This window comes from Chamaea fasciata, unplaced genomic scaffold, assembly GCF_029207755.1.
Source record: "Chamaea fasciata isolate MVZ Bird 193981 ecotype frontalis unplaced genomic scaffold, bChaFas1.0.hap1 SCAF_12, whole genome shotgun sequence".
Lineage (NCBI taxonomy): Eukaryota > Metazoa > Chordata > Aves > Passeriformes > Sylviidae > Chamaea > Chamaea fasciata.
The window spans coordinates 15,406,587-15,421,322 of NW_027094097.1; the positions used below are offsets into that span (position 1 = coordinate 15,406,587).

The window sequence follows — 14,736 nt, forward strand, 5'->3', positions numbered from 1 at the left end:
CCTGTCCACTTTGTGCCATCCCCCTCTGCACCTTCTGAACATAAAAGGCATAAAATGCATTCCCTGGAGTAAAATGATCCTTGGAGTTACTCTGAGCTATTCCAAACTGAGTTATTAGAGAAATAATCCTCATTGCAGCTATGATTACAGCTTGATGATGTAACAGCTACTGCAGGTCTGAGCTGCAGGATTCCACTCTTCCCTCATTTGTAGATGTGGGAACACAAAGTTATCCCTGGCTGTTTCTATAACAGGGGAGATGGCAAAACATCTTATTCTAAGAAAGCCCTAAAAGAACTTACATTAAACATTAAACAGTGACTGAGATCCAGACCAGTCTCTGCATCTTACAGCACAAAAAAATATTGAGATTTAATGAAACACAACAAATTCCACGCTGGTCGTGGGAAATACTTGACTTGCAAACTTGTAATTAAACCATGGAATTTACTGTCACAGGACACCCTGGAAAGTTTTTAGAAGAATTGATGAAACAATAGGAAAATTTTCTGCTGGAAAAACTCTGTGAGGCCAGGATGAGACTCCAGTTTTACCTGGCATTTCTTTACACCTTTCCAGGGAGCAGGTATCACTCCCAGCCCTGGCCAGGAGAAGTTTCTGGATGCACAATAATGCCCTGCACATCCCTACTTAGTCCTATTCCTGCTAACAGCTGCAGGTCCTTCCAGATTTGCCTTTTTTTTTCCCAAAGAACTGGCACCAATCTGCATTTGCCTTGTTTATTCCTTTTCCCTGGGTGTATGAATTTCCATTTATTAGCACTGAACTGCAGCTGATTGCACCCAGCCCACTGAGCTGATCCTTCAGGGCCTCTCTCCTGCTTGGATTTGTGCTGATAAATAATTCACTGTCTTAGGGTGCTTTGCTTTCTTCCCAATTCCAGCAGGTGAATCCAAGCACAATTCAAACCCACCCTTCTCTAACTCATTAATGAAACTGATAAAGAAATTCCTGTTACTTTCCACAGGAATTCAGTTTATTAATAAAAAAACCCCAACATATAGCAAGAGCCAAAGATAAAAACCACGTAGGTGCTGAAGGCAAATTCCAACAGAATATCCTGGTGTTTTCTGATGAAATAGGTGGTGTGAGGTGTGGATAAAAGCACAGAGTTGAGGAGTTTATAAATACAAATGCACACACAAAACCTCACCAAGTCTTTGCATGAAGATATATGGAAGTATTTGTAATGGGAACACTCAGGAATTGATCCCAGCAGGAGGAAGATCCATCACACTTTCCCAAGTTGGACATTTGAGCTTCAAAACAGTTTTTTTTTCCCTGTAATTCTGTTTTTTTCTGTTGCTCCTTCCCAACACACACAAAGTGAAATCTCAAACCAAGAGAGCTGCAAATAAATTTACCATTTGCCAATGATCTTATTGGTGTAACCAGCTTTCTTCAGGAGCTCTGGGAGCAGTAATTCAGAATCTGGGATTCCTCCTACTATATCCTGGGGTGTGTACGCTGTGGAAAACAAATCAAAAACACCTTTCTGACTCCTCAAAATATTACAGCAAACACCTCAAGTACAGGATCAGAAATAGCAATTGTTTGGATCCCCAGCAATGCCATTCCTTGGAATTCCTCCCATGGGATGGAGAGAATAAATTGATTCAGGGAGACCAAAGGGAGATTTCCACCCACTTGTGCATGGGGGAAAATAATGAAGGGAGCTGCCACCCCAGAGTGAAGGTGAGGTCCTTGAAAAGGAGACGTCACAGAAAATCAGGTGCTTTAGGGGTGCTCTTTATGTTGTAAATTTGCTCTGTGTGCTCTAAAATGAAGGCAGCTTTTTCCTAACTCAAATAATCAATAAAGGTGCTCAGACTGCAAGAGCTGATGTATTACAGGTTGGACTTGATGGATCCCAAAGATCTTTTCCAACCTAATTCATTCTGTGGTTCTGAAAGAAATGGAGTCTCTCTCAGCCCCTGAGGCTCTCAGGTGTGACTCTGCTCTGGGAATCAACCCCTGGCTGCTGATTCCTGCCTAGCCATGTCCCAGCACGTGGCATGTGTCACCCTGGGACCCAAATCAACCCAGGGATCTTCCCTGGAAGCACCACAGGATGGAAAACTGCTCTAAAACTGAGCAGAAATGTGCCTGCTGCATAAACCCAGCTCTCCCCTTTGGGGGTATTAACACCCCCACCCGATTTCCCTTCACCAGACCCCAATTCCCCTGCCCAGAGGAAACATTTCTCAGCCAGCAGAAACAAATGGATCAAGCAGCCTGCTTAATCCTCTTCATTTGAGGTTTTCTGCTTGACGAGGAGGAAGCAATAAATTTCACACTTATAACCAGCACTTAACAGGGTTTGGTGGCACTCTTGGAACATCCATGGGGAAGATCCCCTTTGCCCAAAGAAAAATTTCCTACAAGGCCCAGAGGGAAATCAGGAGGGGAAGGGAGATGAGGAATGAGTTTCCTACCATTCCTGGCGTGTCCATTTGTGGTGTAAAATCCGTTCCTGACCGGGAGCCGGCCCGTGAGCAGTGCTGCCCTTGCTGCAAACAACACAAACATTTCTTTATGGCCATCCTCTGATTAATATTCAGGTTATTCTAGGAGGATGAGGCCAGCACACTGACTGGAGTGTGTCAGTGTCCTGCTGTCACAGCCACTAAATCCCTCACACTCTCCCACAAGCTGTGGAGAGAATCAGTTCTGATGCATCATTTGAGTTATTCCAGTTGAAATTTGGCCCCTTTATTAAATTAGCCACAGTGAAGAGTCATTCCTTTGAATAGTCAATGGAGCAACCCTTGTATCTCAGTTATATATATATATTTATTACGTATTTAAGAGGAAATCCCAGCACAAACTGATGAGATGCTCAAGGCTAAGCTTTCGAGCTTGACTGAACAAAAATCATGAAATACAAAGAAAGAGCTGTCCAGCTTTGACAATAAAAGCCAAGTCCTGACTGCAGGGAATATTTAAACAGATGTTTAACTTCAAGCATACGCAGTGCCACCACTGGATTAGCAGGATTTCAGCATATTTTAAATGCCTTTTCTGAGCAAGGACATCATCAACACACTGGCAAGTGCTACCCTAAATGAGAGTCCAAAAAAAAAGCTCCTGTTCTTCATTTCTGCTTCAGTTCTTGGCAGCTAATCAGGTTTGACGGGAAAAAAAAAGAGAAACCACCTCACAGAAAAAAACAACAAGGAGAAAAATATCTGCCTCTCCCAGATCCAAACGTTCCTTTTATCTCTTGTCCCTGTCCCAAGAGTCTTGTAAGACACCAGGGTCAAAAGCAGGACACAAATTGCTGCCTTTCCTTGCATGAAAGCATCACCAGAGCCAACAGAATCAGACCAAATATGTCCAGCAACAGTTCAGATCCCGCTTTGTTTAACCCAAAATGAGAAGGATGAAAAAAATGCCAAGAGTGGGGCTGGAACACTGAACTGAAATGGTGTAAAAATCCTTTAGCTGGACTGATCACTGAACCAGTGCTTTGCACAAACTGAAAACTGTCGGTCTTCCAATCCAAACACAAATGAAAAGGGGAGCAAAATGCAAGATCAAAGCAGCAAATCCAACCTGTGGCCTGAGGGCAGTCACTGGTTTGGTTGTTAGTCCGTGTCAGAGGCTGGCAAACCCCCCAGACTCCTCAGAGGGGAGATGTTTCTCATGCTTACATGGCCCAAACTGCAGTTTACTTACAGGGAGAGCAGAGGGGGTTGGCAGTATAGAAATCCAGGAAAAGCATCCCTTGTGCAGCCATCTGGTCCAGGTTAGGGGTTTCCTTGGAAGGCTCTCCAAAGGCTCCCAAATCCCCCCAGCCCATCTGCAAAAGGAACACACCAAATGTCAAAGCCCCTTTCCACAACCACTTTTTTTTGGGCCCACATAACACTTTCCCTGTGTCCCTTGATTTATAAATGTTCCCAGTGCTCATCTCCCTGCTCAGCACTTCACAGATGTGACAGAAATGATCTCTACCAGTCCTGTGGAGCAGGGAACTCTTACACCTTCCCCTGGTGGGTGGGAAACTGAGGCACACACAGCATTAAATGACTTATTAACAGGTATTAAAGCACTAGGAAGAAGCCCAGTGCCTTCACTGTTACTCAGAGGCCTGAGGCACAGCCAGAGCAAGGAGGAAGAGGAAGTTACACATGGTTTACTTGGGGTTGTGCAGCTGCCACGTCTGAGCCTTCAGTCCCTGCCCTGCTGTCTGTGCTGGAGGCCAGGACTCCTCCTCAGCCTCTGGATCTATCCCTCTGCAGGACTGGAAACACAAGGAAAAGGCTTGAACTCAAAAGCAGCACTGCAGGAAAAGCAAGGAAGTGTTTTAAAGTTCAGAGGAACCTGCCAGAGGCATCACAAGTGACTGTGCTTATCTGCAGGACTGTGGTTTCACCCTGTTCTTCCTCCTAATTCCAAAAGGTCACACACCAGAACTACGAAATCCCCATCAGGGTGTCTGAAAACCATTCCTGGGAAAAGCACAGCTCCATCCAGGCAGCAGGTTCTGGAAGGGGGCAGCTCAATGAGGCACCACAGGTGCTGGGGATTCTGCTGTGCTTTAGAGGTTCCTTTATCCAGGTGTGTGTCAGGTGAGCCATGGATACAGAGGGTGTGATGCATCCAGATCCTCAGGGAATCACTTGGTGCCATCAGTTTGGAAAAGAAAACGGTTGCAGAGCTGCAGAGATGGTTTCTGAGCTAAGGAGCAACTAAATGGTTCCCCCTGACACTGGGATGAGCAATTAAAATGGATTCAGCAATTAAAATGGATTCACCCCCAACCTTCTGATTTTTCTTTATCATTAAGGAAGAACGACAAAAAGAATCTCAGGTTGCTCTAATTTCAGAGTTCCAGAGGATCAAGGGAAGAAAACCCAGGGAGATGTACTTTTAATGAACATATTAAATAAATCAATAGTTCACAGAAACTGCAGGCAGGAGCTTCGTGCTGTGCCAACACTTCCAGGGTGGGAGAATCCCTGTCCCAGAGAGCTTTCCTCTGGAAAATGACAGACTCCAGCTTGCGAAGGGGAAATATTCCTGAATGGAAAACTGAGATCACAGCATCACAGGATCACTGAGGTTGGAAAATACTCTGCCTGATTCCCCACCTTGTCCCCAACCCACTGAGTGCCACCTCCAGTCCTTCCCTGGACACCTCCAGGGCTGGGGGGGGGACTCCAAACCTCCCTGGGCAGCCCCTGCCAGAGGCTCAGCTGGCTGGAAAAGCAGGGAATTATCCTGCTCGGGAATGCAGGAACACCATGGAAAAAAACACGGGCAGGATGAACTGGCAAACACGGAAGGGTTTGCACACCCCCGTGAGCTCCTTGAGGAGCTTCAAACAGCAACAAACACATTTCCATCACAAACACACCTGGAAGGTGACAGGAAATTATTCGGAGAGAAGGAAACCAGGTAGATGGCAACGACCTGAATGTGCTGGAAATTGATATAATTCCTTATCCATGTGGCCAAGGGTGCACAATTGAAAAGATTTTGAGTTAGAAATAAATCTGTGATTATTTCCGCTCTTTAATCATTCATTGCCTTTTTTTTTTCCCCCTTCCCAGTTCAGAGAGCCAAAATGAGCAGAATCACTTTTCTTGTTGCTTAGTTTGTTCAGGAGGCCACCGACCCCCTCCCTGTGACCAGCAACCATCAGTGTTGGAAGGGAGCTCTGGAGATGATCCGGCCCAGGGCAGGGGCAGGTTTGGCCCCTTTATTCAATTAGCCAGGCAGGTGACAAAGGGACACATCCAGGTGGGACTGGGATGTCTCCAGAGGGGGCAGCTGTGCCACCCTCCATGGGAAGAAGCTTTTCCATACGTCTCAGTGGAGTTTGTCGTGGTTTAGTTCGTGGCCATTGCTTCTCTTCCTGTTACTGGACACCACCGCGGACAGCCCGGCCCCGACCTCTGACACCCCACGGAAACATTTCTACGGATTGATGGGATCCCCTCTCGCATTGCCTCCTCCAGCCGGACCATGCCCGGCTCCCGCGGCGCCTCCTCATCATCGGGGCGGCGCTCCAGCCCCCTCACACCCCCACCCCGCACCCTCCGGCACCTGCCCCCCGGTGCCCCACTCACGTCGTCCATGAGGAGGAGGATGATGTTGGTGGCGGCGGCGGGGCCCAGGGCCCAGCACAGGCACAGCGGCCGCAGCGCCGCGCTCGCCATGGCAACCGGGCCCCCGCGCGCGCCCCCGCGCCGCGTGACCCGCCCCCTGCGCGCGCCGCCGCGCGTCACCCGGCGGGAGGGGCGGCGCCAAGATGGCGGTGTGCATCGCCGTCATCGCCAAGGAGGTGCGGCCGGGACCGCGGGGGCGGCGGGGTGCGGGGGGACAGCGGGGACGGCGGGGTGTGCGGGACAAGGGGGACAGCGGGGACAGCCGGCCTGCGTGGAGCAGCGAGGTCTGGGCAGGGCATAGAGGCCTCAGGTTGTGGGGAACAGGGGGGTCACTGGGGCCTGAGGAGGAAGGGTGAGGGGAAGGAGGGTGGGGCTCTGGTTTTGGGGTCTGAGCGGGACTGGGGCTGTGGGGCCGGGTGAGCTTGTGGGGAACGGGAGAGGGGAATGGGCAGGATTTCAGGTTGTGAGGTTGAGAACGGGATCAGTGGCGTCTGGGGAAGGGTGAGGGGAGAAGGGCTCTGGTTTTGGGATCCGAGCAGGACGGGCTGTGGGGTAGGGGAGAGGGGAACGGGCAGGATCTCGGGCTGTGGGGTCTGGGCAGGGGTGAGGGAAGTAGAACAGAGCAGACCCAGGGGCAGTGGGGCAGACGCTGGGGTGAAATGGGCTGGGCAGGAGCAGAACGGGAGCAGGGCTGGGGCAGCCAGCACAGGCACAGGGTAGGGGTGCTCCGGGCTGTCCTGCTGCTGGGACAGAAGGGTTTTCCTTGGGAGAGACAGGCACAGGCTCTGCCGGGACAGGAGAGCAGAGACACCTGAGCCTTGTGCTGTGCCTGTGCAAAGGGTTCTCCTGCCAGGGGGACAGCTGTGCTTCAGAGGCGCTGCAGCATGGGGAGGGGGCTGTGCTGACAACAGACGTGGTTAAACGGCTCTGACAGCAGCAGATCCCAGCCTGTGGGATGTGTTCTGCTCCCAGAATTACCCCCTGTACATCCGGAGTGTCCCCACGGAGAACGAGCTGAAGTTCCACTACACCGTGCACACCTCCCTGGACGTGGTGGATGAGAAGATCTCAGCCATGGGCAAAGCCCTGGTGGACCAGAGGGAGCTCTACCTGGGGCTCCTCTACCCCACTGAAGACTACAAGGTGTATCTTTGTCACGCCTTTGTGGGTTTAGTTTAAATCACAGAATATCCTCAGCTGGAAAGGGATCATCAGTCCAACCTCAGCCCTGCACAGACACCCCAACAATCCCACCCTGGGAGCATTTTCCAAACTCTCCTGGAGCTCTTGCAGCCTCAGTGCCCAGCACCCTCTGGGGGAAGAATCTTTTCTGATATCCAACCTAAACCTCCCTGACACAGCTCCAGCCATTCCCTGGGTCCTGTCCCTGCTCACAGAGAACAGCTCCATGTCTGCCCCTCATGTTTCCTCTCAGTTTGTCCCTCTGGGCACATTCCAAACAGGATTGGTGGCTGTGCCAGGCCCTGCTGCATGAGAAACCTGTCCTTAACCCCAGCCCAGGTACGGCTACGTGACCAACTCCAAGGTGAAGTTTGTCATGGTGGTGGATTCCTCCAACACAGCCCTGAGGGACAACGAGATCCGCAGTGTGAGTGCCCCAAAGCAGAGCCACCTCCTGGGTCTACTCCTTCCAGCTCCTCAGGACGTGCTGGGAGACAGAAAAATGAATTAATTCACCTCCTCTCCCTTTTCAGATGTTCCGGAAGCTGCACAATTCCTACACAGACATCATGTGTAACCCCTTCTACAACCCTGGGGACAGGATCCATTCCAGGTGAGTGGGTTGTCCACGTGGATCTGTCTCTTTGATGCCTTTCTGGGATTTTCAGGGCACCTCTGATGCCACAGGACCAACCCTGTGGTTGGCCAGGTCAGGTGTGTGTGCTCTAAGTGCCTTAATGAGAACACTGATGTTGGTTTTGGGCCATTCCTGCTCACAAAAAACCAATAGTGTCATAAAAAGTTCTACTGAACTCTCACCCCTACCTCAGAACTGGGGTTACAAACATGAAGAAAATGTATTTTTTTGGGAGAAAAATTTACCTGAAAATAGAGGTAAGCAATAGTTGGACTTGATGGTCTTAGAGGTCTTTCACAAATTTAGTAATTGTGAATGTTAAAATGTAGTGAGTAGAACAGGTTAAAGGGTGAACAAGTGCCCTTGTCCAGGGTTTATCCTTGGATAGGGAAAGAGATTCAGCACATGGAATTCCTCATTGTGAGAGTTAGTGTCCCCCATTCCCATTGTAACCTCAGAGGGAATTTTAATAAATTAGGAATTTCTATAGCCTGGGCAAGAACAACCTTGCAGAGACAGGGCAGCAGCCAGGATAAAACCTATCCTTACCTCATATCTTAATTAAAAGTCATTAATCCCTCAACAGCCTGTGCTGTAAAGAGTAAAAACCCCATGTCCAGCTTAGGGAAAAGCCAGGCAGGGTAAGAAAGTGGTTTTGTTACAAAAGCTGTGCTGTGCAGAATGAGCTGCTTCCTTTAATAATCTGTGTTTATTTCCCTCTCCAGAGCTTTTGATACTATGGTGAACTCCATGATGATGCAGGTGTGCTGAACCCTTTCCCACCCCCCTGGGAAACATACCCTGTGTGCAGGAGCCTGCCTGCAGTGCTGTAAATATTCCATATTCTGTGTAATAATTTAAATTTATTCTGTGTAAAATAAACGTGACACTTGCGAGGTTTGCCTGGCTTGGTACTCGATCAAACAGAAACCTCTGCTCGCAGAACCACGGGATGGTTTGGGTGGGAAGGGACATTACAACCATCTCATTCCATGGGCAGGGACATCTCCCACTGTCCCAGGCTGCTCCAAGTTCCTTTCCAACCCAAACCTTTCTAAGAGCTCCCCTGCCTGGGCTGATTTTTGGGTCACTCAGTTTCCTGTTGCCACTTTGCACCTCATCCCGACACACTCCACAGTGATTCCCAGCCCAGGTAGAGCAGCTGGAATAAATCCACCCAATCCAGCCACAGATTAAACCATCAGGATTGCACAGCTGCCTGGTTTATCCCAAATTAATCTCTATTAGCATCTCCTCCCTGCTGTTCTAATTACAGACTCCCAAATCAGTAGCAGGTATTTATCTGGAATAAAGCACAAATTGCACTGGAAAAGCATCCCAGCTCCATCACTCCTGGTTCAGCAGAGGAGATGCAAGCAGGAGCAGACACACACCCCTCTGCTCCAAGCACCTCATCACTTAAACACCACAGAAACCAGCTGAAAATAACACATCTGCCCAGCCCTAGGGGATCCCCCTGGAGAAAGCCAGAACTGCACATGAAGTTGACACAGCAGGATCATTTATTTTAAAAATAAGTAACAGTTACAAATACTTTCTCAAACAGAACTTAAGTACATTTTATCAGCAGCCAACTGGGATATCATGGGAGGTTCAAGCCTCTCCCACCATCTCCAAAGGGCACAGCTGTGCACTGCTATCCACAAACACTTTCATCTAAAAAACGTGGCTGTTTTCACTCAGAGACAGCAGCTCAGTGTTGCCTCTTCCACAAGAGAGTCCAAACGCCCCAAAGTAGGTTTTTTTTATTAAAAAATAAGCCTCAAAAATTTATAATCCTATCAAACAGAAGCCCTAGAAAAAAAGCTGGTTTATAGTCCAAGCCTAAGGGTAGCTCAAATCAAGGTCAGTCTCAGCAGCTCTGAGGACAGTATCAACACAACATGAAGAGTTAAGGCCCCAAGCTTTAAAAAAAAATCTAGAGATCTTAAAGGGGAAAAAAAAGAAAATCTGGGATTTTTAGCCTGGCAATGCCCCTGAGTTGTGAAAAGCTACTTTAGGAGTCGGTTGCATTTGGGTTAGAGAAATTCTAACCAAGGATCCCAAAAGATTAGTGGGAGAATTACATAATAAAACTCATTTCTATGCAGAACTTCCCCCAGGAATGCTGTCCTGCTGGGGTTCCCAGCCTGCCTCTTCTAACACAAAGTTTTTTCCTTTAAAAACACCTGGCTTCAGAGCTCATGAACACAAAATCAGCAGGAAAGGGAAGAGCCAGGAACCTTCTTCCCTGATACCCAGCCCCTTTGGTTGCTCTTTGGTCCTGAGCCTCCAGCAGGGCTCACATCATCCCCAAATGTGACTCCAGAGCAGGGATGGTGACAGGAATAGAGAGGGAGGCCAGACCAAACTTGCACCAGTGAAGGTGATTCTGTAACGCTGCTGCTGAAAGAAATAAAGTCAAATGAGGAGTTGCCAGCTCCCTTCGACCCTTGGAGCTTGGAATAAAAGCAGGAGGGAGGGAAGAGGGGTTTTGCTGACATCCAAAATAAAAAGGAGGAAGGGTTTTGTGACACCCAGGTCTTGTTTAACTAGCACAGAAATACACAGGCTCCCAGAGAAACAAGGGATGCTTTTTCCCTGTCCTGGATGTACAAACGCAGCGAGCTGAAATCCAGACCCAAACCACAGCAGGTCACATCCATAGGGCTGATGAAGGAAAAGCTCCCCAGCAATCAGATCTGGAGCTGCAACCAAAAACTTTCTCCATTGATTTGGGAAAGGAAACAGTCTTTTGGATCTTAGAAGAAGAGAAGACAGCATCCAGCTGCTGTAGGAAGAGCTGAGGGAGGTTCATGGCCAAGCAGTGGCATGGAGAACATTCAGCCAGCCAGCCAGCCAGCCACCAAACCAAACCCTCCAGGACAGCCCTTTTCCATGGGGTAAGGAGGAGACTTGATGGTTTGGGAGAGCTCTTCCTTTCTCAGGACAGTGTTCTCTGGAATGAGCCTGTTCTCCATGCAAATGCAATCCCCTGGGCAGAGCTGAGGTGGGATGAGCTCTCCTGGGATGGAGCAGATCCCATCTTCCCCCTCCTGCAGCCCAGCACAGGGCTCACCAGTAATCCTCACGGCCAGGCAGTTGGCATTTTTAAAATTAATCAGGTTTTTGGCTTGGGCAGGCATATTTTTAAATCTCTCCAATCCCATCTCCTCATTTCAGTCTCATGGGCATCACCAGGCACTCCAGTCTTCTCTAGTAGGGAAAATACCAAGGCAGCAGCCTCGCCCGACCCCTAAACAGGAACAAAATCAACATCCTGAAGCACTGGGATCCTTCCAAGGGCTGGGATTCCCCTCTCCTGCACAGCTACCCTCCTGGGCTGCACCCCCAAAACTAGAGAAACCCCGAGTCCTCTGAGACTGGTGAGGCTGGGAGAGCAATGCCCACCCACCACTCCCCAAATTCCTGCAGCGACAAGGTGACAACTCCAAAATTCCAGGCGTTCCTTCCTGCCAGAGCCCTCCTCCCTTCTCCCAGCCACACCAGGGTGGGAGGGGCAAAGCCGAGACGGGAATCCCATCCTGCTCCACACCTGAGGAGACTCACCTGTAGGTCCTCCCCCGCACCCTGGGGTGCTGCCCGTAGTAGCCTCCCCAGCGGCTCAGCCCTCCCCGGGCGTGGAGGTAGCCCCGGTAGCCGCCACGGTCGGTGCTGCTGATGCCGGGCATGTTGGTCCTCTTGGGCAGCACCTGCAGGGTGCGGAAGGGCTGTCAGAGCTGAGATTTGGCACAGCCCCAGGCAGGCAGGGCCGGGAATGGGAGGAGCAGCCCCCCAGGGCCTCCCCCAGCTCTCACCTTGATGACACGGCCCCTGAACACGCTCTCGTCCAGCTCCACCGCAGCCTTCACAGAGCTCTGCTCCTCGAACTCGATGTAGGCATAGCTGTGAGGGAACGGTGTGAGCACAGCCCCGGGGACACCCTGGGGACCCCCCAGCCCTCCCTGCACAGAGCACTGACCCTTTGGGGTGGCCCGAGAACTTGTCACAGAGGATGGTGACGCGGTTGATCTGCCCACAGCTGTTGAAGTGAGACACCAGCTCCTCTGCTGTGCCCCCGTAATCCACCTGCAATGACAGCCCCGAGCTCAACTCCTGCGTGTGGGATCCACAGCCCGCCAGGGCAGGCAAAGGGCCCAGCTGGCCCCACTCACACCTCCCCACCACAGCTCCTGAGGGTCAGGGGACACTCCCAGCTGAGTGCTCCCACCTGGAACACAAAGGCAAGAGACAACCTGCCCTGTTTTGAAGGAACAAGCAACTCCACACAACCCACAGCTTCCAGGGAGCTTTTGGGGAGCTGATGAGCTGCAAGTGACAGATAATGAGCCACATTTCCTGGCTGGGCTGAGCAGAGGAGAAACACTTGGGGTGGGGACAGGCAGGCTTTGGTGGGGGGCAGATGGGCCCCATGCCAGGGGTTTGGGATACACACCCAGCTGGGCACAGAGCAGTGAGAGGGGCTCCCACTTACATTGCCCACATAGATGGAACGCTGGTCAACCTCCATCTTCTCCTTGGTTGTCAGAGGGAAGAGAGCTGTGGAGAGGAGGGATTTGTCATGGACAGAGGGACATCCGTCCGTCCCCAGCAGAGCCAGCCCTGAGCTGACACACTGCAAAGCTCCTCAGACCCCTGGTCACATCCAGGTGTATCCAAATCCTCACACTGCTGCCTCCTCCTCCATCCCCTTGCCCCTTTTGACAATGAGTCCTCTTCTGGGGCTGTTGGTCCTAAACTCAATTACTTGATTGAATTAAATGCAATTAAATTAATTTACTTCATCTGGGCCCACACAGGTGTGAGGCAAGAGCTAACAGAATGTGCATTAGCATCATATCAGACTTGGGACACCCCTCACTCACCTTATGTGTCCAGTCCCAGGTGCCCAGAGAGGCAGAGCCAAACACCCTGACTGCAATTGTCACCCTGCGCCCCAGAGGTGTCCCTGGGGAGGGACAACAGCACCCAGGGACAATGCATACCTGCTTCTGAGCTCATGAACAGGTGGTTCTCAGCTTCCAGCTGCAGCTCCTTCAACCTCTCATCCTCCTTCTCTATTTCCCGTAGTTTGGCTTTAATGGCCTCCAGCTCCTGAATCCCAAACCAAGAATTGCACAAGCAGCACACAGGGAGCAGGGACACCCCTGGTGTAAAAAGTTCCCCATTTCCTTTGGGCACCAGGGAAAACTGGTTGCTCATCCAGGCAGGCACTCACCGGGTCCTGAACATCCTGCTCCTCTGTGCTGTTCCCCTCCTGAGGGCTCAAATCCGAGCCCTCATCTGCCGCCTTACATGCCGCTGCCACCTCTGTCACATCCCAGGACGCCGCCTCTGCTTGCAGGGACGGTGGGTCCTGCCACCAGATCTCTGAGGTGTCCAGGAAGAGAGGACTGGCCGGGACAAGGGGCAAAAGAGCATTGAACCAACAGCCATTTAACATACAAACTAAAGCACCACCTCAGCCAGGCAAACGCTTGCAGGGCGTTTCTAGCAGAAGGATGAAGAGGTAACATTAATGCAGCTGGTTCTCTGTGCAGCAAAACCCCAGAACTGCAAAGTGCAGCCAAAAGGTCTACAGTTCATACCGAGTCGATTCCCAGCTCATAGGGGATACAGAAACGACCTGGAAGCAACTGCCCTAAAGCGGAAAAAACACCCCAGGGGCACACGGCAGGGAAGGGAAGGGGAAGAAGCAGCAGGACACAGCCACGAGGAGAGCAGAGAGGAGAAGCCGGGGCTCCGCCTCCCGCAGCAAAAGCAGAGCCGCACCCTCCCAACCCCCGAGGGGCTCACGGAGGGCCACGCCCTCCTCCCCAAGAGAACGAGCTCTCCCACCCGGGAGCGGAAAGCCGCGTCCGCTGCTGCTGCTGGAGCTGTGGCCGAGCCGTGGCGCTCCGAGGCCGAGCCGTGACCGAACCGTCCCGGTCCGAGGCCGAGCCGTGACCGAACCGTCCCGGTCCGAGGCCCCGCACGCACCTGGCCCGGGCCCCGAACATGCTGCGCGCGGCCCGCGCGAGCGGCGACCACGTGCGACTCTCCCGCTACCACGAGCGGGGCTCGCCCCGCGCGCCTCTTTCACACATCAGCGGCCAATCAGGGCGGGGCGCGCGCCTGGCCCCGCCCCGCCCGGTGAGGGGAGCGGCGGAGGCGGCCCCGCCCCGCACTGAGCTCCGGGAGCCGCGGGTTCGAGACCCGGCAGGGACCTTCAGCTGGGGCTGATATGTGTGATACCCCGCCCTTCTCAGTGCACCCACCCCGCTGGTGGTGCCGGGGGCTGCAGCCGGCTGGCAGCATAGGGGGAGCTGGGGGGCACCCCAAAGGTGCAGCAGCAGTAGCAGGTGGGACACATCCCTTTGAGTGCCCTGGGGACACCCCTCCTTTGCAGTGAGTCCCAGGGCTGGAATGAATCCCCCGAGCCAGGACTAGGGGCACAGAGTGCAAAGCACTGCCAGGAATAGGGGACGAGGGCACCCAGCACAAGCCCAGGCTACGGAGCCTCCGGTTGATATTAAATTGTCTTTATTACACAGATACAGAGTTAAGAACAGACATAACCTGAATCATAAAGTTTACATCTTTCACAGGTCAAACATACAGTACACTTAAAGAGAAAGCGGGGAACAGCAAGGGGGGGGAGGGGACAGCATGCCGAAGGAAAGTCCTACCACGTCATCTCTCTGGGCTGACCCCACACCCCACGCCTGGCCATGGCGGGGAGCTCTGGTTTCCAGCCCCTCAGGGCCCCCCGTGTCCCGG

The 14,736-nt window shown here is 51.8% G+C and overlaps 3 protein-coding genes across 3 annotated transcripts in view; 1 reads left to right on the top strand and 2 right to left on the bottom strand.

The window, feature by feature from the left end:
- Positions 1 to 6,188, bottom strand: part of GALNS (galactosamine (N-acetyl)-6-sulfatase) — a 39,602-nt gene extending 33,414 nt beyond the window's left edge. The window contains exons 1-4 of the mRNA XM_066194761.1: positions 6,099 to 6,188; positions 3,700 to 3,823; positions 2,457 to 2,531; positions 1,386 to 1,488 (exon numbers count right to left, since the gene is read on the bottom strand). Coding sequence (XP_066050858.1) covers positions 1,386 to 1,488; positions 2,457 to 2,531; positions 3,700 to 3,823; positions 6,099 to 6,188 — 392 coding nt within the window. The remainder of the gene's footprint in view (positions 1 to 1,385; positions 1,489 to 2,456; positions 2,532 to 3,699; positions 3,824 to 6,098) is intronic.
- A 62-nt stretch (positions 6,189 to 6,250) lies between these two features.
- TRAPPC2L (trafficking protein particle complex subunit 2L) lies at positions 6,251 to 8,856 on the top strand. Its single transcript, XM_066194336.1, has 5 exons — positions 6,251 to 6,313; positions 7,110 to 7,282; positions 7,659 to 7,746; positions 7,853 to 7,932; positions 8,682 to 8,856. The coding sequence occupies exons 1-5, from the start codon at positions 6,281 to 6,283 to the stop codon at positions 8,725 to 8,727; spliced, it is 420 nt and encodes a 139-aa protein (XP_066050433.1). The 5' UTR covers positions 6,251 to 6,280; the 3' UTR covers positions 8,728 to 8,856.
- Positions 8,857 to 9,456: 600 nt separating this feature from the next.
- Positions 9,457 to 14,015, bottom strand: PABPN1L (PABPN1 like, cytoplasmic). Its single transcript, XM_066194344.1, has 8 exons — positions 13,957 to 14,015; positions 13,196 to 13,370; positions 12,963 to 13,071; positions 12,452 to 12,516; positions 11,939 to 12,045; positions 11,775 to 11,862; positions 11,527 to 11,669; positions 9,457 to 11,212 (listed from the first exon to the last, which is right to left on the bottom strand). Exons 1-8 carry the CDS (start codon positions 13,974 to 13,976, stop codon positions 11,173 to 11,175), a joined length of 747 nt encoding a protein of 248 aa, XP_066050441.1. The 5' UTR covers positions 13,977 to 14,015; the 3' UTR covers positions 9,457 to 11,172.
- Between the last annotated feature and the right edge of the window lie 721 nt (positions 14,016 to 14,736).

Coding starts and splice junctions, on each gene's coding strand:
- PABPN1L (XM_066194344.1), bottom strand. CDS start 13,976: ATGTTCGGGGCCCGGGCCAG. Junction 12,046..12,451: donor GTTCCATCTATGTGGGCAAT/GTAAGTGGGAGC, acceptor CTGTCATTGCAG/GTGGATTACGGGGGCACAGC. Junction 11,670..11,774: donor TCAGGGGCCGTGTCATCAAG/GTGAGAGCTGGG, acceptor CGCACCCTGCAG/GTGCTGCCCAAGAGGACCAA.
- TRAPPC2L (XM_066194336.1), top strand. CDS start 6,281: ATGGCGGTGTGCATCGCCGTCATCGCCAAGGAG. Junction 6,314..7,109: donor TCGCCGTCATCGCCAAGGAG/GTGCGGCCGGGA, acceptor TTCTGCTCCCAG/AATTACCCCCTGTACATCCG. Junction 7,747..7,852: donor GGGACAACGAGATCCGCAGT/GTGAGTGCCCCA, acceptor CTCCCTTTTCAG/ATGTTCCGGAAGCTGCACAA.